The following is a 26743-nucleotide window of genomic DNA, read 5'->3' as shown; positions in this document are numbered from 1 at the left end:
CTCGTCCGGGAGCTCGCGCACCGGGGCCCGCCCCTCGCACCTGCGAGCGAGCTGGGCGGGGCCGGGGCGGGACCGCGCTGTCTCCGCCCACCCGTCCCGAGCTCCGTGAGCTCCGGCGGAACCGAGCAGCGAGGCCCCAACGGCCAGGAGCGCGGCGAGGCGAGGTGCGGCGCAGACAATGGGAGCGGCATTGGCGAGGGCCGCGGAGCTCCGGGCCTGGCGGGGACCGGAGGCCGCGCCATGAGCCCCGCAGCCGGACGCCCCGCTGCGCCGCGCGCGGGCCGAGGCGAGCGGCCTCTGCGAGCCTTGGGCCGCGCCCTGGGGCTGGCGATGAGCTGCCGAGGCTGAGGATGATGGTAGATTGCCAGGTGAGTCGGTGTGGGGCCCTGTAGCCGTGGATGTGGATGAGGCCCGCACCCACCCGGAGAGCGAGCGGGGCCGTGTCTACGCAGACCTTGCACTTAATGCTGTTCCGCGTCCAACCTGTCTTAGTACAGTCGAGAAACTGAGGTCTGGAAAGAGGCATGCCAGGTGGGCGGAGACCAGCGGAGAAGGGAAGGCTTCCGGCCTCTGGGGTCAGGGCTCAACCCTCGCGTAGGGTTTGCTTTGGGAATGAGCCTCCTGAGGTCCTGGGGAACAGTGGCTAACCCTCTCCTTGTGGAGCCCACTCAGGCACGAGCGCACACCCCTACTCACTCTGGGTAAATCGTACAGACTTCCTAGGTTTCCAAGAAGATTGGGACAGTGGAGGTGGTGTGGTGAGGTGGAAGAAGGAAGAAGCAGGAGGCAGCTCTGTCTTAGGGCTGAGGCGTCCAGTCTCTTAGCAACATTGGGGGTGTCCATTGTACAGGAGGTGCTGATGGAGAAAGAAACGTTAAGATTCCCAGGGTCTGCCTGTCAGGGGCCATCCTTAGACTAACCTGGAGGGCAGGGCGGAGGTCCTTAGTGTGGAGGAGGCTGCAGAGTAGACCTCAGTTTCCTCCTTTGCACATTAGGATGCTTGGCCTTTGTGACCCCTCCCTGCCCCCAGGGGTTCCAGGGGCTTGTGGAATGTCTTTTGGCTTTGATTCTCCTTCAGTGACCCATTACCCATAAAAATTCTAGGAAAATGCCTTCCCCCTGGTGGACTTGCTGAGCAGAAAGCGGCCTTCAGTAACTTAAAGGCCAGAGTAACTCAGAAGGAGGCAAAACTCTAGACCATTCCTCCAGAGTCCAAGGACAAGACCACCCTCGTTAGATGTGTGGTTCTTATTTGGAAATGGGGTCAGAGTCATTGCCTAGACTGAAAGAGGAGGCCTCCTGAGTGAGCCAGAGCCCCAGAGCCGTCAGAAGGAAAGAGGGGCGAAATGAAGCTTCTGAGGTCTTTGTGGTAACCCCTGAAGCCTGCAAGTCTTGTTCCTTTGCCCAGCTGGGGCCTGGGAAACCTGCTACCTTGACAACACGCAAACAAAAGGTTGTGTTTTGTTTTCAGGGTTTCTCGCCTGGGGGGGGTGTTGTGCTGGTACTGGCCACTGGGGGGCAGCAGTGCCCTTGTACTCAAAGGAGCAACTGGAGGTGGAGGACTGGGGGGCAGAGTCCCAAGAGTGATTCTTTGGCTGTTGTGTGTTCCACTCTTCCAAGCCTCCCCTACTAGCACCCCTGTCCTCAGAGCGAGCTGGGTGTAAGGGCCTCGGCTTCTCTTGTCTTTTCACGTAGTGCCTTGCATGCCTGAACTTCGACCAGTGGCTGCCCTGCTCCTGGGTGTGGCTCTTAAAATGATGGCTGTAGGTAGGTCCTGCCCTTTGGGAACTCCTAAGAATGCAAGGGAAGAAGCAGAAGTTCTCCTTCTCCTCCAAGGTGTAAGAGTCCACCCCTGGCTCACAGACCTTGATAATAATCCCTTTCATGTTACAAGACCCAGGCTGGTTCAACTGGGAAGAACCACGTTGGAGCTCATGTGATTGACAGGATCCAGTCGGGCCTTGGGCCTCAGATCCATGCTGACCATGAGAGACCTCTGTGGGTTCTTTTGCCACGTGGACCTGCCTTTCTGCAGGATAGCTCATAACATCAGAACCTGCTTCCTCAGAGTCAGGCAGGGAAGATGGAGGGGCAGGAGGAGACAAGAGAATGCCAGTAAGACACTAGACACTTTCTAAACTGAAGATCAGTAGTGACCTTGTTACAGTATTTGTTGGTTGGAAGCTAGTCAAATCCAGCACGCTTTGGGGGATGGGGTTAGGAGAGGTGGCTTCAGTGGGAGATAGTTTGGGTTGATGTATTGGCTGAGCAGAAGACTTAGCATGCGGGCCACTGGGAGGTGTGTGCCAGTGTGTCTGACTTTGCTTACTTGTTGACCCTCCAGAGTATAGACTAGAACACGACACCAAGAAAGGACATGACTGTCCCTGCTCTGCTGCCCAGAGCCAAGCTTGCTGTGGTTTATATCCCTGCCGTTTTCTACCCCCACCCACAGTTCTTCTACATCTTAAGGTTGTGTTTTAGTCACAGCTGACAGCAGTCCCAAGTGTAACAGTGTCATCTTACACACAGACACACATTCACACACATACTGCCAAGTAGATGCTAGAATGAGCCCCCATTGTGCTTATGGGAGACCAGGCAGGCCCTGAGAGGTGCAGTGGCTACTCCAGGAAAACAAAAGGCAGAGATGGGTGACCCATGTGGCCTTTAACCTCCTGACATTGAAGGGAAGAGGGATATGGGCACAGAGGTTGGTTGTCCTAGTTCGCAGGGTGGCGATGAGCAGCAGGAATCTTCTACCTCCTCACCTGCTATTGCCTTCATTGCTGTCTCTATTTGTCTCTAGCCTGCTGCTGTCTCTTGACTTTTTCTTTTTCCATTGTCAAGTATGTGTGTTATATATGTATGTGCACATATATGCATGTATGTTATGTATGTATAGATTTTGTTAGCTTTTTGTAGTTTTGGTTTGTTTTGAGACAGGGTCTCTATGTAGCACTAGCTATCCTGGAACTCACTGTGTAGACCCCAGAACTCACAGAGACCCTCTTCTGAGTGTCAGGAACTCCCAACGTACCAGGCTTGGATGCATGTGTAGGCACATGCGGATGGTAGGTGCTGTATTCATTGAGGCAGGGTCTCAACTAATATGGCTGGTCTTGCTGGCCAGCTTGTTCTGGAGATCCCCTGTGTCTACCCTTTGAGGCTAGATTTATAGATGGATAGCCACACCCATCAGGCATTTGCCTGAGTCCTGGAGGTCCTGGCCCTGTAACCTCTGAGCCATTTCCTCAGCATCTGACTGTATGGCCGTCTGAGCTTGGTGAAGTTGCAGAGACGGAGAGCCATTCATCCATTTGCTTGTGCATCTCCTAGGTCAGCCACACCAGGGAAGGCAGGAAGGTAGGTGTGACAGTGATGAGAAAGTGACAGGCCGAGCATGTTGTGTTAGTGTCCCGTGGCTGCTCTAGCAAGATGCCATATACTGGATGACCCCATGCAGCAGAAATGTGCTCTCATGGTTCTAAAGGCCAGAAGCCTACAAAGCAAGGCATCAACACCACGGAGTCCTCTCCTCAGGCTCTAGGAGAGAGCGTCCTGCCTCTTCAGCTTCTGGCATGTCTGTAGTCCGTATTTAAATCCCCCTAAACATGTCACTCCAAGTCCTCTGCCTCCACAGGGTTGCTTCTGTGTGTCTGTGTCTGGTTGTCTCCAGTACTATAAGGAGTGTGTGTGTGTTAGGATGAACCCATCCCAGTCTAGCCTTGTGTTGACTGTACTTTCAGGACCCCAGGTCTTTTGGCAGGACACAGCTGAGCGTGTGATGAGGGTATAGGGAAGGCCAGGTTCCTTCAGGTATTAGGGGGCATTTGAGGATGTGGCACGAATTTCACCCCTGTAGGAAGGCTTGAGGCTACCAATGGTAGCACCAGCAGGTGGCGCTGTGACTTCTGGTGTGGAAGTCCAGTACTGCCCTATACTGAGTGTCCCCAAAGACTCACCTGGTTGCCAGGAGACAAAGCAAACTGTAAACAGGTCAGGAGTCATCATTGGTGACACACACAGAAGGAAATCAGAATCAGAGCAGGTGAGCAGCAGGGTGTTGCTGGTAGCTGTTGAGGGAGAGACCTGAGCTCATCCTCCACCCCCTCTCCTCAACACACACAGTGTGGGGCCTGGACTGTGCTTCCCTCTGGATCTTCATCAGTAAGTTGTTGGCCTACTGCAGTTTCCAGACAGCTCTCCAATTATTACAGGCCATAAGAAGTAGCCTTAGGGAAAGGTGGACTGCTTGTACAGCACCTGACTGGCAGGACCTTGTCCTCAGCCATTTCCCTATCCCAAAGGAGGCATGTTTACCCAGCTTGTGTGTGGTCTTTTTACATGCCCTTCTGTAAGCAGAGTGGTTAGTACAGTAAGGAATGTCTGCACATCAGTGAGGTGGGGCAGTTACCTGTAGTGGAGGCCATTTTTCCTGGTCACTCTTCTTTGCTCGCACCCTGTATGAGCATACCATGCTGGGTGCAATCTCGGCCTTGAGCTCATGGTCAGTGGCCCACTGGCCAAATCAGTTAAAAAAGAGCTGTGTGCACATGGCCTCAGGTGGAAAGCCCCTCAGCTTGTATATGGGGCTGTTCTGACGGGACCAGATATGACTGGGGCCTCAGGATCTGAGCTCAGCTTGGGCTCTGCCACCTACAGTTTGGTGGGTGAGGATGCCATGCCAGGGAGTGGTAGGAGTCCTGACAACCCTTGACTCTACTCCAGCATCTCCTCATCTGTCCAGAGCTCTATGAGGCAGCTGCTTGCTGTCCCCTGTTCGCTTCTCCCTCGCACCTTACTTCTGGGTGGGAAACACTGGTTGGCTGGGCATGGAGACAACCCCTAGTTGGGTAAGGGCATGTCCCAGGTGACACTCCTTTACAGATAAGCCAGGGAGGGGCCAGGCACCAGGGCTAGGGCTGAGAATGCCTTCCAGTTATTCTGGGCTTCCAGTGGTCAGAGCCCTGGTAGGGCGGGAAGACCCTTAGGTAATATTAGCAGGAATGGAAATGCAAACCGAGCTAAACAGCCTTTCCATCCCCCTGACTCTAATGAGGGCCTCAATTCTGCTTTCTGTGTTGTGTCGGGTCTCGAGCTTAAAGAGAATCCACTCTTAAGAGGGTCACAGTGGTCCACACCTGTAATCCCAGCTGAGGCAGCAGAGTTATTCGTCCAAGGTCATACTGAGGTACACTGTGATACCTGCCTCCAGCCTCCTCAAAATCTGAATCTTTTCTTAGAGGTATGGATAGGTGGTTTCCTTGTAGGCAAGGTAGGTTTGGGGAGCCTCCAAGTCCCCTTACAGGTAGCTTGAGACGGCTTGAGGAGGTAGAGATGGGAAGGAATGTAGCATCCCCTTAAAAATGACAAGTCCCAGAAGAAGGGAGAGTTCCCATGGCAACCCAGTACAGTTGCTTAGTAACCACAGTCCCCCAAAATATCTGCAGGAAGGCTCCCGGCTCGGGGCTTTCCCACTGCCTCTGTGTGGCTCTCAGTTTTGAATTTGCGTGGTTACCTCTTATGGTTGATCCACCCACACCTCTATACAGGACCTAGCAGCCCTCTCCCCCGGTTCCTTCCTGAGAGAAACCTGTCTACTCTTTCTTCCTATCACCCCACATTGCAGCTGCCTCCTATCAGACCAGTGCCATTTTCTAGTTATCTGAGGGACAGTTGGACAGTGGTAGAATGTCAGAAAATTCAAAATCAGAGGTACGGTCAGTTGTAGCCTGGTGCCAGCCATACCAGAGGGACAGGCATGATGTTTTAACAGCATTCTGCTCATACACAAATACCCTGTAGCCCCAGACTCCCTGGTCCTGGGGCAAGGCAGCATCCCAGATGTGGCAAAGACCAAGAGTCCCCTGGAGCCCCTGGAATTCAAGGCTGTGGTCTCAAACAAACTTTGAGACTTAACTAGCCAGCTGACCACAGCATAATTCTTCTTAGTGACCTGTTTCTCCACCTGTGGCTCATCTGCCCCTTTTCCTATGTGCTCACCTCTTTAAACATAAATACCACCCTGTAAGTTATGTCACTTTTGGGGACTTGCATGGGATGTGCGAAATCAGGCCCAGGGCCTGCACTTTCCTCAGTCTGCCTCAGCTGCTAGATTCCAGGGCTCAGGTTCAGTGGCTTCCGGTATACTGTCTGTGCTGCTGGACACTAGGCTTGAGGTTTTAGTATTAAATATCCTGAGATGATAGCTAAGCTATTCTGTTTATCACCATGTAGATCGGGCTGGCCTTGAACTCATAATAGAGATCTGCCTCCCTCTACCTCCTACGTGCTGGGATAAAATGCCACCATCCTTCAGAACCTGTCTGTGTTCTCTCCTTTCCCTTTCTCCAAGGAAATTCCTACTCCTGGCTTCCCTGCAAGGGAATATGTAACTATAGGCTCCCTTAGGTGCTATGTTCATTTGTGGAGCCCAACCCTTTGGTTGAAGAAGGTTGTTGGGGTACAGAGTCGAGCAAGAGGCATCTCTGACCACCTGGACTGGCCTTGCAGCACAGAGGAGAGGGAGGAAGGAGCAGGGTAGACTTTTAGAGTGGGGAAGATGGGGGGATATGGCCTCCAGACATTCTGTCTGGGTGTGGCAGTGGGGAGTAAGCTGTTGGTGACTCCTTGACCTAGGAGGGAGCCACACTCACTCAGTCTCTTACTGGATGGCCTTGGGCTACAGCCTGGCCCCTGACCTGAGCATGCTTGCTTGTTACGTGAGGGTCAGAGGCATTTGGGCAAGCCCATAGTAGGTGCTTCAACAATGGGGAAGAATGGGGTACGCACTGGCCAAGATTGACCTGCTCATGCCGTCCCAGCACGGAGGGAATGGAAATCTGAGCTCACAGCCCTAGCCCACCACTGCTCGGGCACCTACCCTTTGCACAGCTTTGTCCCTGGCCTTGTAGCCCTGCCCTTTAGACCGGGTGCATAATTAAAGGAACAGAGGCTTCTTGCTCTTCTGGGGCTGGGTGAGAGGAGTGAATGAGTCCTCTCCCTGCTTTTCTCCTCTACCTGAGTTGGAACCCAGAGTCTGCTCTCCTGGGGAGGGCTGAGCCTTTTCTCCTGAGTACTGCCTGAGGTCTTTTATTACCAAAGGAGATGAGGAGAAGTGGGCTTCCATCTATTCGAGGATTCCATCCTGACCCTAGGTGACATGTCACAAGAGACCAGGAGTGGGTGAGATATCCCAATAAAGTTCAAACTGGGAGGGCGGAGAAGAAAGGGTTTTTTGAGGCCTTGGGGCTCTCTCTCCCCACCAGGAATCCATTCCAAAGGAATCCACCCATACCTGGCTGAGTCCCAGCCCTGGTTGTCAGTATCATTTTCTGCCTCCTGTCACAAGGAGGGATAGGTGCTAGCAGGTCTGGCTTGTGTGAAGTCAGAGGGAGGATGAAGTCAGGCTGGTGGAAATCCTGGCTTGGGCCTGAACAGGCTCTTTAACCCCAAGCTTCCAGGAGCTCCCTTGCAGGCTTAGAGACATGGAGTGTAGATGAAGGTGCTCAGCCACCTGATACCACAAGCAGGCCTTCCTAAGGTTCAGGGGGTGTCTGAAGACAGACAGCTACAGGAGTCTCCAGAAGTGACTGCTCTTAGAATAGGAACAGGCAGGGACACGTGCAGGCTCTGAATTGAATCCACAAATATTCCCAGACAGACCCTAAGAAGTTGAGTATATTGTCTGAGCCATTTGAGGTGGGCTTGCTGTCATCCACTGCCTCCCCAGGGCCAATTTCAGACCTCTGAACTGAACATCCATGCTCAGGATTGGACTTTAAGAGCAAGGTGGTTCACCTGGCTTGGAACAGCCCTGAGTGGCCAGGGAGACACCTGGAGGCTGGAGGGAGCATGTGGGCAGGTAGTGTCCAGTGGGAAGGGGTTAAGATTCATGTCCTCAACATCTTTGGGATTCTAAGGGTGTTAACTTCCTAGCAGCCAGGGCTGGGAAATCCCTTTACAGAGCCCTGGCTTCCTGCTCTGCCCCCAGCAGCCCTGCCAGGAACAGGTGCTGGGGACAGAAGCTAGATGCAGGTACTGAGGGAGTGAGCCACTGGGTCACACTCTGTCATCGTGGGGTAGTTGTGTGGGAAGATGCTGTGCCTTCCAGGCCTCTTTCCAGGCCTCTCTGGGCCTTCACGATGGAGTAGCGGTGTCATTTTCTGCCTGTGGGATGCAGATCAGTGCGTGCTCTGCGTGCATGCTGGTGGCTCGGGAACGGCTCCCTGCCTTTGGACATCCTGCCCTTGTCACTGTGGCCCAATAGTGTATGTGTCCCCAGACATGACAGACCTGCAGGTGGCTGAACCAGTGTAAATGTGAAGGGACAAGTTATGTGGGCCTGTCACATCCTGACTGTGGGGTCGGGAAGTGAGCCTTTGCCCTCAGCTGCCTCGGTGTCCATTTTCTGATCTGTTCATGTGCTGATAATCATTTGCAGCTCACCCAGCATTTCAGTGACTGGGAAGTGCTCTACGTAGAGCCTGGCATGCATGTCATTCTATCACCAGGCGGGGGCATGGAGACCAGGCAGCTCCTGGCAGGCAGGCCCCAGTAAGAGAAGGGGCCTGGTACTTTGCTCTTCTCCTGTTAGGTTCCCAGACATAAGCATCTGAGAGTCTTGCCTTCTAGAAAGACACCAATGAAGGAACAAAGTCCTAGAGTTGGTAGAGAACCAGCAGGTAGCTGGGGTGTGGGTATGGGGGCCAAAGCAGTACCATCTGGGAACTTCCTTGCTGGAAAAGTTCTGTGAGAAAGCGGGCAGGCAGCAGGCACTAGCCCTGCCATCTCCTGGCATCTAGCTGGAGTCTCAAGCGCTCTTTAGGTCAAGACAACTCGGGAGGTCCTTCTGAAAGGGCAGTCCTGCTTCCCAGCCCTGGGCTGCAGGCTGGTGGCAGCTCTGGGCACGCAGTGTCCCTGGCACTGCAAACAGTCCCCCGCACCACAAGGGACCATTTGTCCTGACTCCTGTGGTTCCCAAACCCTGGATGACCATGGCCTGTTGGGCACAAAAGCCTGGCTGTGGGCTCCCCTCACCCACAGCTTCTCCCAGCTCTCCACTGTCACTTGGTGCCGGCTTCTCTGCTCAGGCCAAACTGCACCAGAACAACCTGTAGTTAGCCAGTGGCCAGAGACCCACTGCCTAATATTGCTTCTGGCCAGCCAGGAAAGATCCTTGTGCTGAACCAGAGCTGACTTGGCATCACAGGGCAAGATGATTTCTGGGAAGAACCTGGCTCTGGTTCTAAGGAAAAGGGCGCCTGCTTCCCAGAAAGCCTGGCTGCCACCTCCCTTACCTTCCTGTGCTTTGGTGTTTTGCTTCACTCTCCTCTGGGGCAGGATACCTCCACTGGAGCAGGTGGGTAGACAATGAAGCTCCTCCATGAAGCTCCTGTGATCCTGAGGAATTGTGAATAGAGTGCAGGGATTTGGAAGTCACAGGAGCCACCAAGACAGTCAGTCCCACCTGTCTATGCAAGTGCTCATGAGTCTGCCGAGCCAGGTACCTACCCACTCTGGGAGCAGAGTCCCGGTCCTCCAGGGGCAGGTACCCAGCTCCCATCCCTTCCAGTTTTGGAAGGAAGGAAGGCTGCAGGTTGACAGGGTAGCGTTGGTGTGTGTGCTGTTACCCATGTATATGTCCCCTTAGCTGTCAATACTTGTGAGAAGCCTCTACCTTCAAGCACACTTTAGCCGTGGATATAGATGAGAAGCGGGACATTGTAGCTTAGGGCTCCCTGGCTTGACAGTTGCCATGGCCTCCTCTGTGCCCACCCTGCTCTTCTCCCTCTACGACAGTCACACTTTCAAACATGAAGCTTACTCATGAGCCCCGAGGGTCATAGGACCAGAGGTGGATTTTTAAGGGAAATTGTGAAATTTTTGTTTTTACATAGGGTCTCATGTAACCCTGATCCAACTCCAAATATAGCCACAGTTGCGGTTGAATTCCCACTTCTCTTGTCCCCAACTCCCAAGTGCGAGCGATGGTGGGTGTACAGCACCATGTCCAGTTTGTGCATTTCTGTGGATCATCCACTGAGCGGTGTCCCAGCTCTAAGGGGGGTTTCTCTGTTTGCTCGTATATCACCAACTCTTGAACAGTGCTAGGCACGCAGTAGGTGCCAGATCTCATTAGGCTGATGTTAACGTAAGCTGCTGTGTGGCGGGGGGGGGGGGGAGGCTGTCAAATCCTGTAACCTTCCTAGTTAAATATAGAAACTGATCAGGTTTAGAAACTGTAGCATTGGTCACCAAAGCCATGTTGGTTACATTTTGCAAAGGTATCAAGGCTCTTAATTAGCAAAAAAAAAAATGCCTGGTTCTTCCAAAGATCAACCCTGAGCGTTGGGGCACCATTCTTCTGAACAAGTGACCCACGCAAAGCTCTGTGATATTTACACTGAATATTTCTCTTAGACATACTGCCTGTTTGAGGCAGAGATTAGCTTTTTGTGGGCTAGGACCAACAAGGAGAAAAGACCTACACAACCATCAGGTGGCTTAGAATCCTGTCCAGACCCTAGCTCACAGCCACCACTTGGATCTTTCCGGTTGCAGGCAGGCTACCTGCAGGACATCCTGGGGGCAGGCCCAGGCTGCAGGAGGCAGAGCTAGCCCCAGCTGCCCTAAGAGGAGCTTCAAACTCTTGGCAGTGCTGGATCCTGCTAGACCCAGCCAGTGGGAGTGGCTGGGGCAGACAGTTATTCTCAGGTCCTCCCCTTCTTTGCAACCTGCATGTGTCAGTGGTCTGGTAGAAGGCCTGGCAGCAGGAAGCCAGCATAGGGAAGCCCTGTGGTGAGCCAGTTTGCCAGCCTGAACCTGGTCCCCTAGGCTCTGTCCAGCTTCCACATGCTGGGGCAGGTGTTACATGTGCTTGCTGTGCTCCTGGCAACAAACACCCCATGGCTCTAGGAAGCTTCCCATAAGTCACTTGTAGGCTCTGGCCCCTCAAAACCCCAGGAGTCCCGGAAATGCTCCCCTCCACCATAGGTGACACTGTGAGGACAAAGGCAAGGGGTTTTGAGAAGAGTGGTTAGGAGCACCAGCTACAGCCAGCAGCACCAGCTACAGCCAGCAGCACTGGATGACTGGCCCTGTGTGGGGCTGTGAGGAGCCTTTCCCTGGCTCATTGTGGTGATTCAGTGATGTCCACACTGGGTGGTTTTGTAAGTAAGGGCTCTCTGAAATCACCGACCTGAAGTCCGGCATGAGTGGAAAAGATTTGCCTTTTAAACCTAATCGTTGGGACTCCAGGCACCAACCAGGTTAGAGATAGCGGCCAGGGGAAACAGAATTCAGTATCCCAACCCAGGCTCCGACTACATGACAGACCACCGCTCCAGTGACATGAGCCCTGCAGCCATACGCCTGTCGCTGCATTTACCAGGAGTAAATATTTTCTGATCTTCAACTTGATTCAGAGTTGAAGAAAGCAGGCAGCCCTGAGAACTGAACGGGTCTGAGCATCTCCATGGCCTTGTGACCTCAGGAAGATTGTTTGCCCTCTCTGGGCTTCCGTGTTCCCAGCTTTACCATGAAGATAATGACAGTGGCTTCAGCATTGTGTCCCAAGATGGGTAGGAAATGCTTTGAGAAGAGCTAAAAGCCCAGCCAGACGGGGGTGGGGGGGGCAGGCTTTGGCATCTGTTCCCTCTGTGGGGGCTGAGGAGTACAGATGATGGTAGCCCCGCTGCTCAGGGCCTTTTGGTCAGAGCAAAGCTGAGACGCACTCCCCTAACCCGAGGCCTACACTCTCCCTGGCCCCAGAAAAGTCAGTGACGCATGGACCACAGGAACATGTGTGGGGTGACCAGTTCCTGGTGTGTGTCTGGGTAGAGGAACTGTCCCTTCCCTCCCACAAAGGACCCCGTGTCAGGTCAGCAGGCAACAGGAAAGAAGAGCAGAGCCATGGCCCTAGTCAGCCTCCTGGACAGGATGTCATACCGAGTAAACAGCTCTGAAAGTCACCGCTCAGCTGAGTCACAGCTCCTAGCGACAGCTACCAGTTGTTTATAAACAATGAGCTCTCACCCTTCAGAGCCCGCCTCCCACCTGTGAAGGGCAGGAAGACACTCTCCCAGCGTTAGTACCCCCACAGGCGATAGCACCTGGGCTTAGGAACACCACACAGGCTTGTGTGAGTGGCCAGGTACCTTCTCCCAGGGCCACTGGTGTGTAGAACAGAGCAGATGACACAGGTGTCCTGAGAGAATGGGCAGCAACATACACCAGTGCAGGCAGGGGTGGTGCACTGCCCCTGCGCAGGGGCTATGCTCCTAGAGCCCACTCTCGTGGCTCTGGGAGCTCCTATGGCCATCCTTCGTTCCAGGCAGTGACAGTGACAGGTGTCACGTGGCTCCCTAGGGCCTGGAACAAAGGGCCTGCTCTCCCAGGGCCAGCCTGTGGCAGGGTGGGGCCGGGAGCGGAGCGTGTGGACTGGAGGAGGGGCAGGAGGCCTACTGGCTCCTCCTTCCCTTTGGTCCCTCCTCCGGGAACTCCAGCTTCAGGAGTGGCAGCTGGTCCTTTTTGGTCCTGTTCTTTGACCTGGCTGTGACTCAGACCCTCCAGCCCTCTCCGCCTGCTCAGTGTTGCTGCCCCAGGCAGCCCTGCCCTTTGAGAAGAACAGCCGATGGATCAAGCCCTGCATGCCCCTAAAGGTTGGGGCATATTGGGGAAATGTGAATACTAGGTCTGGGGGATGCTGGGAAGGATGGAGGGAGTGTCAGGCAATAAGGAGTGTGCATCAGAGGCAGGCATTGTATCGTGCACTGGCCTAGTAGGCAGGAAGTCCATATAAATGCTTGTCCATCAAAGGCACAAATACAATGCTATTGCCCTCCTGGTCCCTTCCCACTTCCTCCACAGGCCTCTGTGGGGAAACCCCTTTCTCACTGGTAAACTTGTACCAGCCAATGCCGAAGGCTAGGTGGGCAGTACAGGAGAGAGGCCAACATGGAGGAATGTGGTGTGGGGTGTGCGTGCAAGTCCTGCAGGAGGCAGCACCGAGCAGGGACAGGAACCAAGGCTCGAAACCCCCTCCTCAAGGCTTTGAGCCAACTGGTCAGTCAGCCACTCTGCATAGGAAGATCATTGGAAGAGGATGTGGACTGCTCAGAGGGTAGAACTAGGGTGCTGGCAGAACTCAGGCTGGATGCTGGGTCTCCTCCACCCCCACTGGATATTGAGTGCCTCTAAGGAGCTGTAGACCCAGCAACCACCACCCTTGCTTCCTGCCTCTTCAGTTCTGGATGCTCAGCCCAGTGTTCTCCATTTTCATCCTTGGTCTGATGCCTGCCCAGCCAGAGTCCTAGGAGGGTAAAGATGCAGCCTGGCTTCTGCCTAGACTTCATCCTGGGATTGGTGGGCCTTGGGTCAGGTCTGTGGTTACAGACACAGCAGCCTTTAGGCTTTGGTATAGGAGCCAGTGAGACCTTAGGCAAGTCTTCTTCCCCTGACCCTGGTTCTTGTGTGTCAGAGGGGTGTGTTGAGCTTGTTTAGTGGCTTCCAGTGCTCGTTTTGCAGTAAAATCAGGGAAAGGATAGTGAGTTGCTCTAAAGCCTAACACAGCAACTGGCTGCTGCTCTTTTTCCTGACGGGCAGACATCCTACCTAGTTTTTCTGCAGTCTCTTTTTTTTCTAAAATCTTGACAATTTTCAATCAGTTTTTACCGCCCTACTTGGTCTTGGCTTAAAATGAAGTACTGTGCCCCGTGGACTGGCAGCGCCTGTAATCCCAGCATTAGGAGTTCAAGGTCATCTTCGGCTTCATAGCAAGTTAGAGGTTAGCCTGGGCCACAAGACACCATCTCAAAAACAAACAAACAAACAAACAAGTCCATGCCAGATACCGGAGACAGGAGCTCTGAGTTTGGTGGTCAGGAAGGGCTTCTAGAATGGGGAAGCAAGGCTTCAAGTCCTGGCTTATGCTCATTTGGTGACTCTGCTCCTGACAAAGGCTGCTTTGATCCCAATATAGAGACTTCCAGACCCCCGAGGGAGATCAGTGGGATGAGGTCTTGGGAACAAAGGACTGGAGGAGAGAGCTGGTCCACCCAAGACATGTAAGTTACACTAGATTACTGGGCCAGCCCAGAACAGAGTCCTGGCCACTCATGCTTGCTTGCCTCATAGCCTGGTACAAGCGGGAATTCCTGGCCCTGCCCGTCACAGCAGCAGGTATGACAGCCATGCAGGTGACAGCAGGCCTAGGTACTCTTGGGGCTCAACTCTACTGGGGCAGGCAGGCGACAGACACACTATTCCACAGCCTGCCAAAGAGCCCATTCCCCCACTGGGTTCTCACCCTGCTATGGCCTGGGAAGCAGACCGGGTCCATGCTAGGCCTACTGTGCCCAGGGGGAGGAAGGGATCAGTGTTCTTTGCCTGTGTATCAGTGGTGACTGCCAGGCGGTGGACCATTGCCCGCCACACCACTGCCCACTCTCCTACTCCTCTGACACCTTGGCCAGCACCCCTGCTGGCACCCACTGCTGAGGTGAGTGTTTGCTGGGAAAGGCTGTCAGGTCACAGCCAAGACCTAGCCTGGGCCGTGGGAGTTGGTACCTTAGGGCTCCTTACTCTCCTTGTCAGGACTGGTTGAAGGAGTTTGGTTAGAAGCACCCAGGAGACTCTGTCTCCTGTACCCAGTGTCAGCTCAGAGGCTGGGGTGCTGTGTGTGAGCTCTGGCTGGCCACCTGTCCCCAGCCGTGGCAGACAGCATGCCTGTGGTCTGTCATGGCAGCTCACGTTGGATGGTGCTTCTTGGATTACACGGCTTTTGTGTGTTGAATCAGAACGCTGCTGGTATGTTGTCCTCATTGTTCCCTTAGTGGCTCCATCTTCCTGGGAGAGACATTGACCTCTGAGGTGCACCTGGGGCTCTGAAGATGTGGAACAGGGAGTAGGGCTCAAAGCTGCCTTCCAGATACTTGGTACGCTTCCCACCTGGCACTTGGCTGAGTGTAAGAGGAGGGCAGGGCTGGCAGCCTGCTGACCACTCACTCTCTAGGGAAGGGAGAGAATGGGAGCCTGATGCCAGAGCCTTTCTGGGGTGTGCTAGGGGACAATGTCCTCTAGGCTTAGGGACTGATGGGGCTACTGCATGTGCTCAGTGGCTCCCTTGACTGCTCTGGTCAGCTCACACAGGCCACAGCTTGTCCCTCGAGCCTCCCTCCTTCCTGCTCCTCTCTTTAGTTTCCCGTCTGGGCTCAGCTCTGAGTCTCCGTCTCCATCTCTATGTATTTGTGTCCCCACTGGCTTTCTCCTGCCTCCGTGTACCTCACGTAGCACCTGGAGCATTAGTGGTCCTCAGGGTTGTCAGTGACCACAGTGGGTATCTTGTGACTAGGGAGGGCAGTCATCAGGGTGACATTGGTTCTTGCTCCATGAATGACACTTCTCATGGTGCCAGTCAGACTGGTCTTCACCACTCTGAGCTCTCCCATCGTGGAGTTGCAGTGGTGGGACAGAGAGCATCAATCCAGAGCATGAATTCCCTGATGCTGAACCCAGAGCATGTACCCAGAGAGGCTGATCCAGAATCATGTGTCCTTACATGGGCCATCTCTGTTGCCCCAGGCTTGATGTGGTGTGTGTGTGTGTGTGTGTGTGTGTGTGTGTGTGTCATTTAGTGTGCATGTGTGCACAGACAACTTTTTTATTATGTTTAATTATATTTAGATGTGTGGGTCTGTATGTGGGTATAGCTTTTCGGTATCAAGGATGTCAGGGGTGTCAGATCCCCTGTCATTGGAGTTGGAGCTAGCTGTGGATGCAGGGAACTGAACTTAGCTCCTCTGCCAGAGCACTGAGTGCTTTTAACTGTTGAACTCTCTCTCCAGCCCCTTATTTATTATTGTGTATGCATGTATGTGTGATGTATGTGGGCATGTGTGCCACAGTGCATGTGTGGTGGTCAGGAGACAACTTCCCTGGAACTTAGTTGGGTTCCAGGGACTACACTCGGCTTGCGCTGTCTGGCAGTAACCCTGCATCCACTGAGCTTCAGGCTGGTTTTGTTCCAGTTTTCCTTGGGCAGTAGTAACTCTATGTGAAGTCAGAGATTTGAAGTAATCATGTCACACCCCTCCACCCAGTATGACCTTGTGGGGGTGTTACTACCTTAGTTCCCTCCTCCAATGTGTGGAAAGGCTCCGGAGACTGCAGAGCACAGGGTCACTCAGGCCCAGGTGCGTCACCGCCTGCCAAGGTATATGTTCACACGCCCACACAGGGCCACCCCAGAACCCAGGCAGGCCAGGAATGATGATGCCTTAGTCGGGAAATGACAGGAGCCAGGCTGGACCACACCCTAGCAGTCTCCTCCTGCCTTGAGCTGGAAATGTACAACAGATGAGCCGGCAGCCGGAGGTGAAGAGTCTTCTTTTGTTTTGAAGCAGGGTCTTGCTCTGTGACCTAGGCTGGTTCCAAGTTCATAATCTTCTTGTTTCACCTCCCCAGTGCTGGGACTGCAGGGATTGGCCATTGTGCCTAGACAAGAGACAAAAGGATTTCTACCAGGGCCCACCTGGTGCTGTCCTCACTGGCTGTGACCCAGCACTGGTATGAAGAGGTGTTGGCTCATTTCTATGGTTGTCCTGACATTGCCTGGTGTCCATGTCTGACTCTGGCTGTCTGTTACCCAGCAGTCATGGAACTGGGCCCTGGGAACCATCGCAGCGGCAGCCTCGGCAGCCTGAAAGGACTAGTGATGTACTCACCCAAGTGGGGGGAGGATGCACTTCATCCTGGTCCGAGGAACGTTCTGAAGACAGGAAGCCAGACTCCAGGGACCTAGTCAGTTGTGGGGCTCATTTGTCTGGGAATCAGGGATGGTGTCCAGGGGTAGTTAAAGCCCACAGCTGGTGTGGTCAGGTCACCCAGAGTTACAGGAGACACCTAAATTTCGGACTTCTATGTGAAATCACCTGACCTTTCACTGTTGGCTCAAACATTTAAAAACACTTTGCAGTCCAAACAAAATACATGTGTGAGGCGCTCTTGGCTTGCTTCTAGTCTGCAAGTGTCAGCGCAAAGCCTTGCTCTTTGAGGAACATCGTCCAACTGTGTTAGTCATCATTGTTCTTGAGGGGTTTGTTGTGCCTCCCAGTGAGGACCAGCTGCATTCTCAGGAGGGCTGGGATGAGGAAGGGGAGAGAGGCTGGTTCCTTGTAACCTTCTCTTGCAGAGGAGGGCAGTGCTGTATGGCAGCCCAGGTGTTAGGGTTAACCCGAGCTTCGCATTTAAGACTCACCCAAGATCACCAGGGCTGTTAACAGCCTCCCTGTGAACATGTGAGCATCAGGACTCAGTTTCCCAGGGACCCACTGCCTGGGGCTGCTTTGTTCTCAGGATCTTCTCAGTGACTGGGCAGATCAGAGCACATAGGAAACGGCTCAAATCTAGCCCAGGGTCAAATCCCACCAGGGTCTAAAGCATATAACCTTCCCTTAGCAGCTGCTGGGAGTTCCAGAGGCTTTAGAGGATGATTCTTCACCCAAACTCCTTTTGTCCTTTTAACTTTTATTATGGAGAAACCCCAAATAGACTCAAGGTAGAGAATATGGCATAAAGCTTAATAACATCAGTTTATCCATAAATCCCAGGCACAGCCGATAACTCTTTAACAGTAACCATACCATAGTGTTGGCTAAGAAACAATGTCCAAGTCCAGATGTCCATGTCCAGCCACACGTGATTGCCCACGCCTTTAATCATAGCACTCAGAGGCAGAGACAGGCAGATCTCTGAGTTCCAGGATAGCCAGAGCTGTGCAGAAAAACCCTGCCTCAAAAACAGAAAAGAAGAGGAAGAGGAGGAACAGCAGCAGCATCAATGTCCAGTGCCATCAACATGCAGTAGTCTTCAGCTACCTACCCCGCTCCAAAAATATTAAGTGGAAAATTCTAGAATCAAATCTCTTGCTGTTCTGAGCAGCATAATGAAGTCAAGCCTTTCCTCCCCATGCCCCACTCCTGACGTGAAGTCATCCCTTTGCCCACTATACCCAAACACTCTGCTTGCTAGTGAGCCACTTGGCTGCTTGGGTCATTGCTCTGATCACTGTGGTACCTAGCATAGTTGACTGATACCCTCATTTCAGGATCCTTCTGGGTATCTTAGAATGCGTCACCCTCAGGTAAGAGGGACCTTGCTACTTAACAGTTTGTTCATATCAGGTTCACAAACCCACTTCTTCTTCTTGTGTACTCCCCACCCCCATATATTTGTTAGCAAAACAAAACCTGTCTGTCTGTCCTATAGGCTGGATTTCCGTAGGTTGCAGGCTGGTGATGCCGAGGAAGTCCTCTGGCTCCTGCTGTTCCCCCGAGTGACAGTTTTTCCAACTGTCCTTGTCCCCTCTCTTAGCATGGGTCTGCTCTTGGTAAGGGATGCCCTGTAGTTTGGGGCTAATGATGAGGGAAAGCTTAGTAGACCTTGAGGAGGGCTCTGCTTTCTGGAAATATCTAGAACATCACAGCTGGTGCTGAGGATGCTGAGGGTGTGACCCTTGTGGGGTCTAGGGTAGCAGGGACATGAGGGCACTTACATTGGTGAAAGGGGGGTCACAGTAAAAAGGCTTGAGCTGCTGGACTGTGGGGTGAGGAGTTTCTTTGCCTGCCTTTGTCGCTATGTCTCCGTGGATCTGCCTACACATGTGTCTGTGTTTCTTTATCTGTGCATGTGATATCCATGAACAGACTTTCCAGGAGGGAAATGCAGCCATGCAGAACAAGACAGGAAAAGGACTGATAAAACAGGTGGATAGCAACCAGGAAGGCAGAGTAGATGATGGGACCCTCACCTCTGCCAATGTCCATCCCCACGACTAGTGAGTCGACAGACAGCCTGTCTGCTGCAGGTTTAACTCCCTACCTCTTTCCCTTTGAGGCTGGAGAGGTGGTGCCTGAGAACTAAGTATCAGAGAAAAGCGGCCCTTAGGGGGGAAAAAGCCAGAATAGGAGAGAGTATTGGGACAGGAAACAAAGCTGAGCGGCTGCTGGCTGGGTCCTTGGCCCAGGAATGGGGCTGAGGAAAGCCTACAGAATGCGTGGAAGCCAGTGCCTTCCTGTGCTATACCCTGACACACCTGGACTTTCTGGAGATAGGGCAGGGCCCCAGCCAGGCTTCTGAGCAGCCTTAGGGGATCTCCACCCCAAGCCAAATCTGCCTATCTTTTTCTTAAATCGTATTTATCATTAGAGCCTTCTCATAAAAATACTTTCCAACAATTAAAAATTTCAGAGAAACTTTAGGCCTTATGGCTAGAGAAATGGCTCAGCACCAAGGAGTACTTACTGTTCTTCCAGAGACCTGGGTTTAGTTCCCAGCACCCACATGGCAGCTCACAGTTTGTTCCCCTCAGGCACCAGGCACATATGCAATGTACACACATTCATGGCAAATAACCCTACACATACAGTAAAATAAGCATTTTCAACGTATACAGCCTCACCTAGAGGTAACTACATTTCTTTTGCACGGTAGGTCTGTCTAGTTTGTGCATGGCTGTGGTGACTGGTGTTGAGGCTGAAAGCGTCCCTCTCCCAATGGAGCTTGGGCTGGATGTCAACACCCTCTGGACACTCAGCCCAATCAACACTAAGGGTCACCCTTCTCCATGCTCTGGTATATGAGTACATAGCCAGTGATCCCATGACATCCTCCCAGTCACACTGTTGGAGGAAGTCATTTTCATTACCCATACTTTCCAGTTGAAGAAACTGAGGCTACAGAGCTAGGGGGTGTGGTAACTGGAATTCTCGGGAAGTGGATCTGATTTCAGCAAAACAGCATCATGGGCACGCCCACACAACACAGACTGCGTGTGGAAGCAGTATCCACCAGGCCTGACAATTAGAGGAGGCTCACGCCTCTCGGAAACCACGCCCCCAGCAGTCACCGCCCCCAGTTGACATCAGCAAGGCCGGGCCCAGGCGCAGAGCGCAGGCAGCGCGGAGCCGCGCCGGGCCGGCCCTGCGCCCGCGCCGCCCCGGGTCTCGCGGCCCGCCGGCCACTCGCGCCACCGCGAATCGTCCATGGTGCAGCGCATGTGGGCCGAGGCGGCCGGGCCCGTAGGGGGCGCCGAGCCGTTGTTTCCCGGCTCCCGGCGCAGCCGCAGCGTGTGGGACGCTGTGCGTCTGGAGGTGGGCGTCCCCGACAGCTGTCCGGTGGTGCTGCACAGCTTCACGCAGCTCGATCCCGATCTGCCGCGCCTGGAGGTGGGTGAGCCGAGGCCCAGGGTCCTTTGCAGCATTGTGTGGGAGTTGGTGGGGGGGTTCCTTCCTCAGAAATCCCCCTGCTGCACCAGCCCCGGGGCAACCAGTTGGGCATTACAGCTTCCAGCACATCCTCAGCAATAGCTGGGGATCAGAGCTGAATTTCCATACCCCCTCAATTCATCCCAGTACCTGCTCCCATCCAGCACAGGTGTGACCCTACAATCAGACCTTTAAGCCCCTCCATGCTGTCACTATTTACACGTCTGTGGTACTTGAATGCTCCAACCACTAGGGCCTGTCCTCATTTCAAACCCTTGTCAACGGGGCATGCTACAGGAGGAGGCCACACAATGTAGTGGACCAGGAAGTGGTTGTGGTGGCACGGTCCTAGACTTCTCAAAGGTGAGTGGAACCTCAGGGGCCTTTGGATACCCATCACTGAGTCAGACATAGGTCTAATGACCCAGGAACATCAAAGCTGCTCAGAGGAGGCAGTGGAAGGAAGGGGGTGGGATGGGCTCATCTCCAACGTGTGGAATCAGGTGTTCAGTCAGTAAGAGGACTGTAAGGTGTTCAGTTATGATGACCTGTGATTCATTTCTGCCCGGTTAGAAAAATGTGCCAACATGTTTGTAAGAGTTTAGGAGGATTCAGAGAAGGGAGACAATCAATGCCTTTATGTTTGGGAGAAGAGATTAATAAGTATGGGTAGGAGCTTGTTTCTAGTGTCCTGGGCAGGGACACCTGACTGTGCCCTCTTCCACCTTAGTATACACCTGCCACCATGCCCCAGAGGCAGTGGAATCCCAGGCAGTCCTGCATCCTGCTCTGCCTAGAGAAGGCCTGGACAAAGCATACTTGGGAGCTCTCAGTCATAGAGCCCCCAGGCCTGGGAGGCCTCCTGTGCTTGGCAGGTATCCCAAGCCAGGCTTCTCGTTCACCCAGTGGTCTCATCCTCATGGCGGCTGGGGAGGGACTCCAGGGAGCTTGGTAGTGGGCAGCCCGCACCAGCCCTGTACTCATCTGGCTTTCATTATGTCTGGCAGAGTCTCCGGCTTTGTGTGCTGGAAGGGCCTGGCCTGATCACTTCTCTCTCTCTCTCTCTCTCTCTCTCTCTCTCTCTCTCTCTCTCTCTCTCTCTCTCTCTGAGTGTGTGTGTGTGTCTTCTCTCTGGCTCTGTCCATCTACATCCCTGAGGACCCTTTGTGGCAGGGCTATCAAAGATTCTGTCCCTGCACAGGTTGATGCTGTCTGTGCCTCCTCTGCTGGCCCTCTCTCCAGTCCTCTCTGTTGTCATACAGCCTGGTTACTGTTTAGATACCAGAGGGGAAGCTTCTGGCTGGGGCAGGAAAACCAGGGTCCTGGCAGGAGAGGAGGCCACAACCGGAAACTGAACACAATGACCATTTAGTATTCGCCTGGGGGAGGGGGCAGGGAAATCCCTGTCTGTTTTGCCAATAATTCCCTGCGTCCCCATCCTGAGGCTGATTTCCTGGTAGTAGACCCAGGTCCAGAAATGAAGCCAACTCAGTTGAGGTCCCTGCAGTCTCTGTCTCTGCCTTTTGTCTTATGTCATTTGTTCCCATCAGCCTGGGGTTGCCAGGTGTCCTCACACATCTGGGCATCTGCCTGCCCTCTCAGTTTTAGGTAAGGCCACCACTGACCTAGCCTGACCTGCTCCTGTCTGCTTTATGGAGGTGATGAGGTTTATGCTCCTGCGACAGGCATGCTTCAGCTTCAGCCTGGCAAGGGTGATTTGTGGATCTGTAGCATTTACAGGCAGCAGGCACCAGTACCTTGTTCCTCCTGGCTCACACAGCCCTCTGTTTAGATGCCAGCGCCATCTGTTAAGAAGCTGGAGGTCACAGAGGTGAAGTTACTCACCCAGATAAATATGTTGTCAGGAAGGGTCACAGACAGGACTTCAGCATAAACTGTGTTCCCTGGGCTTGGGGGCGGGGTGTCTGCTACATGTAAGAGCCGGAAGCAAGACACAGCAGAGACAACTAGTGAACATGGAAGCCAGCAAAGGTAGTGGATAGAGTTTCACCCAAGCACTGCACAACGGCCTTGGTCAAGTGAGATGTGGGAAAGCTTATTTACAGTCCAGGAGAAGGTGACAGTACCTCAGATTTTGAGATCTAGGGAACAGTGGAACCAGGGACTTAACATAATAGCTAACAGCCCTCCAGGGCTTGGTAGAAGGGCCTAGGCTAAATAATTTGCATGCATTATGTCCTTTTTTGGGGGGTGAGGGCTATTAATAGCTCATTTAACAAATGAAACAACTAATTAGATTGCACTCAACAAACTGGTCAACTGCAGAGGCAGAGGCCAGGCAGGCTTCTTACCTTGGCAGTTTGCCTGTGATGCCTGAAGGCTGTGTGGGTTGTACACGGTGAGACCCAGGGCTTCTTCCTCTGAGCTGTCTGGTTTCTTGATCGTACTGTGTGCAGCTCTTAGTTTACCCCAGGGTTCTTTTGTTCCCTTGACACTGAAAACTCAGAAATATAGGTACATAGTGTGCGCACGCGTGTGTGTGTGTGTGTGTGTGTGTGTGTGTGTACACGATAGTTTTCCAGAGGTACTTCCTGGCTGACTCTAAAAGGGCAGCCTTGCTTTAGGGCCTTGTTATGTTCATGAGAAGACTTGCCATCAAAGCTGTGCCCCCAGGATCTCCTTGTCCTACAGTTGTTTTCCTCAGAGGCACAGTAGACGAGGATGAGGAGGCCCAGATGGCTGGTCTCCAGCCTGGGACACTGAGAAAGACATGCTGGACCATTTCCTGGGAGCCTCCAGGCAGTTCTGGAGCAAGAGTAACCAGATTGCTAGCAGGGCAGGAACTGGGACTGACTGTCAGAGAGGTCATCACAAAGTTTTTAGGACTGTAGGTAGACCTCTCACTGACCCTCAGCTCCAAGGAAGCTTCTGGAGGGCCTTCAGCTGCACTCAGAAGGATCTCATAGTTTGGCACCTGCCCTGAATCAGACTTCTGATGCACTCACAAATGCTATGTTATCAGGCATATACCTCAGGGGAGTGAGCCACCCCAGCCCAGTGAAAGTGAGAGAGATTGAGATGGATTGTTTCCTAGTACAGGAGCTGAGGCTCCAAGCAAACTTAGTTTCCCAAAGAAAGGACAGCCTGAGGGCTGCTCACTTGAGCTGGGCCACGGCTGTTCTGTTGGCATGCTCCCCTCCTTTTGATGTGTTTGCCTGCAGCCGTTGTACTATGGGTCACATCTGTAGGCGATCTGTCCTTTGAACCCAGGAGGCACAGAGCTTGAGCTCTGTGAAAGGCTGCCTTGCTGGAATGCCAGCTTAGCCCCTCTGAACCCCAGAGTTTCTTCATCTATAAAATGGACATGTTGCCAGGTGGTGGTGGCGCACGCCTTTAATCCCAGGAAGCAGAGGCAGGTGGATCTCTGAGTTTGAGGCCAGCCTGGTCTACAGAGTGAGTTCCAGGACAGCCTGGGCTGCACAAAGAAACCCTATTTTGAAAAACAAAAACAAACAAAAGGAGCTATGGAGTGGGCTAAGTGAGACTGATGTCTCAGCAGGGCTGTCCCCCAGGATGTGTCCCTAAGCCTCTGCTCAGAGGCTCAGTGTGACACCACTAGCCTGGCCACCTTCCACCTGCTGTGTAGCTTGAGGAAGTCATTTCTGTCTTCAGCCTCTCCCCTGCATCTGTGTACCATGGCTGGACCCTGCCCTGACGGCGTGCCTCTGACAGAAGCAGCAGCCAGCTCTGGGTGTGTCCTTACAGGCCAGGGATAAAATTCCTTGTCCTGGCTGCTGTTTCCTAGCTCGACTTGAGTAGGCTTCTACCTGTCCCTACCAGGGTGTCCTTCATCCACCAGGCACCGTACTGGGAGAGTTACATGAACTGCCTGTACAGAGGCTCTGGGACAGGAAGTGCCTGTGTTAACTGAATGGCATGGTCATGGAGTGGTGTGAGTCTGACTTCAGCTGGGTCTACTTTATGCCTTGTGAGGACTGGGGCATGACCCCTTCCAGGCCTGGTCCGATGGTGGCCATTTGCAAACGGACAAAGCCATGGATTTACTGAGCTGAAGGGGTGGGTCTCCCCTCCCCTATTTGAGCCTAGTTTTATTTCCTGAAATGCTAACCTGGCCATAGCAGGACTCAGGCTGACAGGGAGGGTTCCTGGGACCTGAAACCGACTCTGGGAGCTCTGCATAGGCCCAAGACTTTTCTTTCTGAGGTCTTGGTCTCCTGCTGCCCTGGCAACCAGGCACCCTAGCTGAGGCTTCTTGTGATCACCGAGGGCTACCATGAGGGCTCAAAATCTAGGCTGTCCACCCAGTGCTGGAGCTGGGATGGAGGGCTCTAATGCTTGATATTTTCATTTTACTCCCTCTGTCGGAGCTCATGGCCTGGACTTGAGGAGTCTTGGATTCTCACCTCAACCTGGACAGGCCTTGCTTTCCACCTGTAAAACGGGAAGGTGTTCTCCCATCATAAGAGCCTGAGATTGCTCACTAGCATCTGGACTGCCCTCTCCCTGTTCTAGAAGCTCTAATCCAAGCGAGGGCCAGTACTCTGAATGAGCTGCCATCTCGGCCCAGCAGTCCTAGGTGGTCCTCTGACAGGTGTGGCTCTCATACATCACCAGTTCCTGTGCTGTACCAGGTGTCGTCTGCCATCCTTGGTCAGCTGCAGCCCTCACCATGTCACCTGTTTGCTGCTGCTGCTCTCTCAGCCCATGGCCAGCTTACTGAGCTAAGCTGGGGTGTGAGATTCCTCCTGAGATACTGTACATGGCTCTGGTCCTGAGGGTTCTGTGTGTGCAGAGCTGTAGGGGGTCTGCAAGAGACCTGGTAGAACCTGGGGGTACCCTAGTGACTCAGTGGTGCAGGTAGGTGTGGTGAGGTTAGAATCACCAAGTAGACTGAGCCTCTGTACACGGAGAGAGAAGCTGTGATCTCGTGCTTGAACTCTACCACATCTGCCAAGGCCTCCCGAAGCAGAAGCAGCCAGTGTCTGACTGGACAGGCCACCACCACCACCCAGTGCTCTTTAGGGAGAGATGACACAGGCCTGGCACCCCCATCCTTATTGAGCCCCTTGCTTGCTGTTCAGGGCTTGGCCTGCAGCTCCCTCTCTCTTAGCTGGGGACATACATCCTGCTGGCCTGCCAGCCTGAGAACTTTGATCAGATGACACACCCCATTCTGGGAGCCCTGGGCTATGCTCAAGAGACTGTGATTGTGGGGAGGGCTTACTCACAGGACTCCCAGGGATACTTTCACCCTCAAGCAACTGACCCAAGTGTGTTAGACACAGCCACCAGCTTCATCCCAGTCCCCTGGGGGCCTTGTTCATTTGGAGGCTAGGGGGTGGGAGGGATGATCCTCTCTAAGGAAACAGCCAACCATGTGGCATTCCTCCCTTAGAGCTCAGAGGCTTCCTGGATGCCTGCCCTGGGCAGGCAGGCAGGCAGACATTTTTGCTGTTTCAGCTGTTTGCCAGCCCAGCTTATAACCCTCTTCTCCCTGGACTGCTTGAGTATTCCCGGGAGCATGACACCTCCTACATGGGCTGCCTGCTACAAAGGTAGCCCAAGGTGGCCTTAGGTTCCATGGTCCCTGCCCTTCCAACCTCAGAGGGACTGAGGGCAGATCCTGAGACTGGGGAGAGAAGCTCTTCTCTGTTGTTTTCTAACCAGGCACGGGGCATCTCTGCCTTCTCTGAGTATCTGGTGCAAAGGGGCCCACACTCGGTTTTGTGAGGTGGTCTGGTTCATTCCTGCTGTGGTTGTTTGAAACAAGCGGAATGTATGGGGTTAGCTCCTCATGGCTGGAACAGTTCCCATCTGTGCAACAGGGTGTCAACTCCCCAGAGGAAGACATGTGTGGATGGCTCTCACTGCCTGTCTGGACCCCCATTCCCATCCAGCTGGCAGAATGGCCCGCCTCAGGTGGGGGAAGGGTGCAGGGATCACATGACACTCCTACAGGGCCCAGGCCAGCTGCTGGGGTGTCAGCGGAAGCCCAGGGCAGAGCCTTGCCTTTGAGCCCTTGCTCAGTGATGGCTGCTGCTGCTGCTGCTGCTGCTTGTGTCCAACTACTCCTGCCGGTGTGCCTGGCCAGGGCACATTTCTGTTCAATAGGCAGCAGTAAAAAAACTGTTGTAAACTAGCACTGTACTGGTGTCCCTGGGCTGAAACCCAGTGTTGTGTTTCAGGAGGTTTATGTGTGACCCTAACTCTGCTGCTGAGGCCAGATATGGCCAGGCTCCTTGCGAAAGGGAGACTCTTCCAGCCCTGACTTTAGGAACCACTGAGCCGACACAGTGGGTGTTCCAGAGCCATGGTCTTTATCTCTGCTGAAAGGCTTTCTAGATTTGGGTCAGAGTTAGCTGATGACAGTGCTACTGGTCTCTGAAGGGAAGTTCTCTGGGTCATGGGCCAGGATTGCTTAGGGTCTTGAGCCTTCTTGTTATCCACTGACTTCCAGGAATCAGGTCCCCTACATCCCTGCCTTCTCCAGATGG

At 53.5% G+C, this 26743-nt stretch overlaps 1 protein-coding gene across 5 annotated transcripts in view; it reads left to right on the top strand.

Moving 5' to 3' along the window:
* Positions 1-26743, top strand: part of Ralgds (ral guanine nucleotide dissociation stimulator) — a 39616-nt gene continuing 12873 nt past the window's right edge. For 2 of the 5 annotated variants that reach the window (XM_028756995.1, XM_028756994.1), the window contains exon 1: positions 1-368. In XM_028756995.1, coding sequence (XP_028612828.1) covers positions 351-368 — 18 coding nt within the window. In that variant the 5' untranslated portion in view covers positions 1-350. Of the gene's footprint in view, positions 369-19847; positions 20229-26743 lie in introns of those variants that run through there. The other 3 variants (XM_028756993.1, XM_028756992.1, XM_028756991.1) reach the window with 3 other exon arrangements.

Source organism: Grammomys surdaster, unplaced genomic scaffold (genome assembly GCF_004785775.1).
Source record: "Grammomys surdaster isolate TR1022 unplaced genomic scaffold, NIH_TR_1.0 126133, whole genome shotgun sequence".
Taxonomy (NCBI): Eukaryota; Metazoa; Chordata; class Mammalia; order Rodentia; family Muridae; genus Grammomys; species Grammomys surdaster.
Note: the sequence above shows the minus strand (reverse complement) of the source record. Positions and strands in the feature narration are given on the sequence as shown.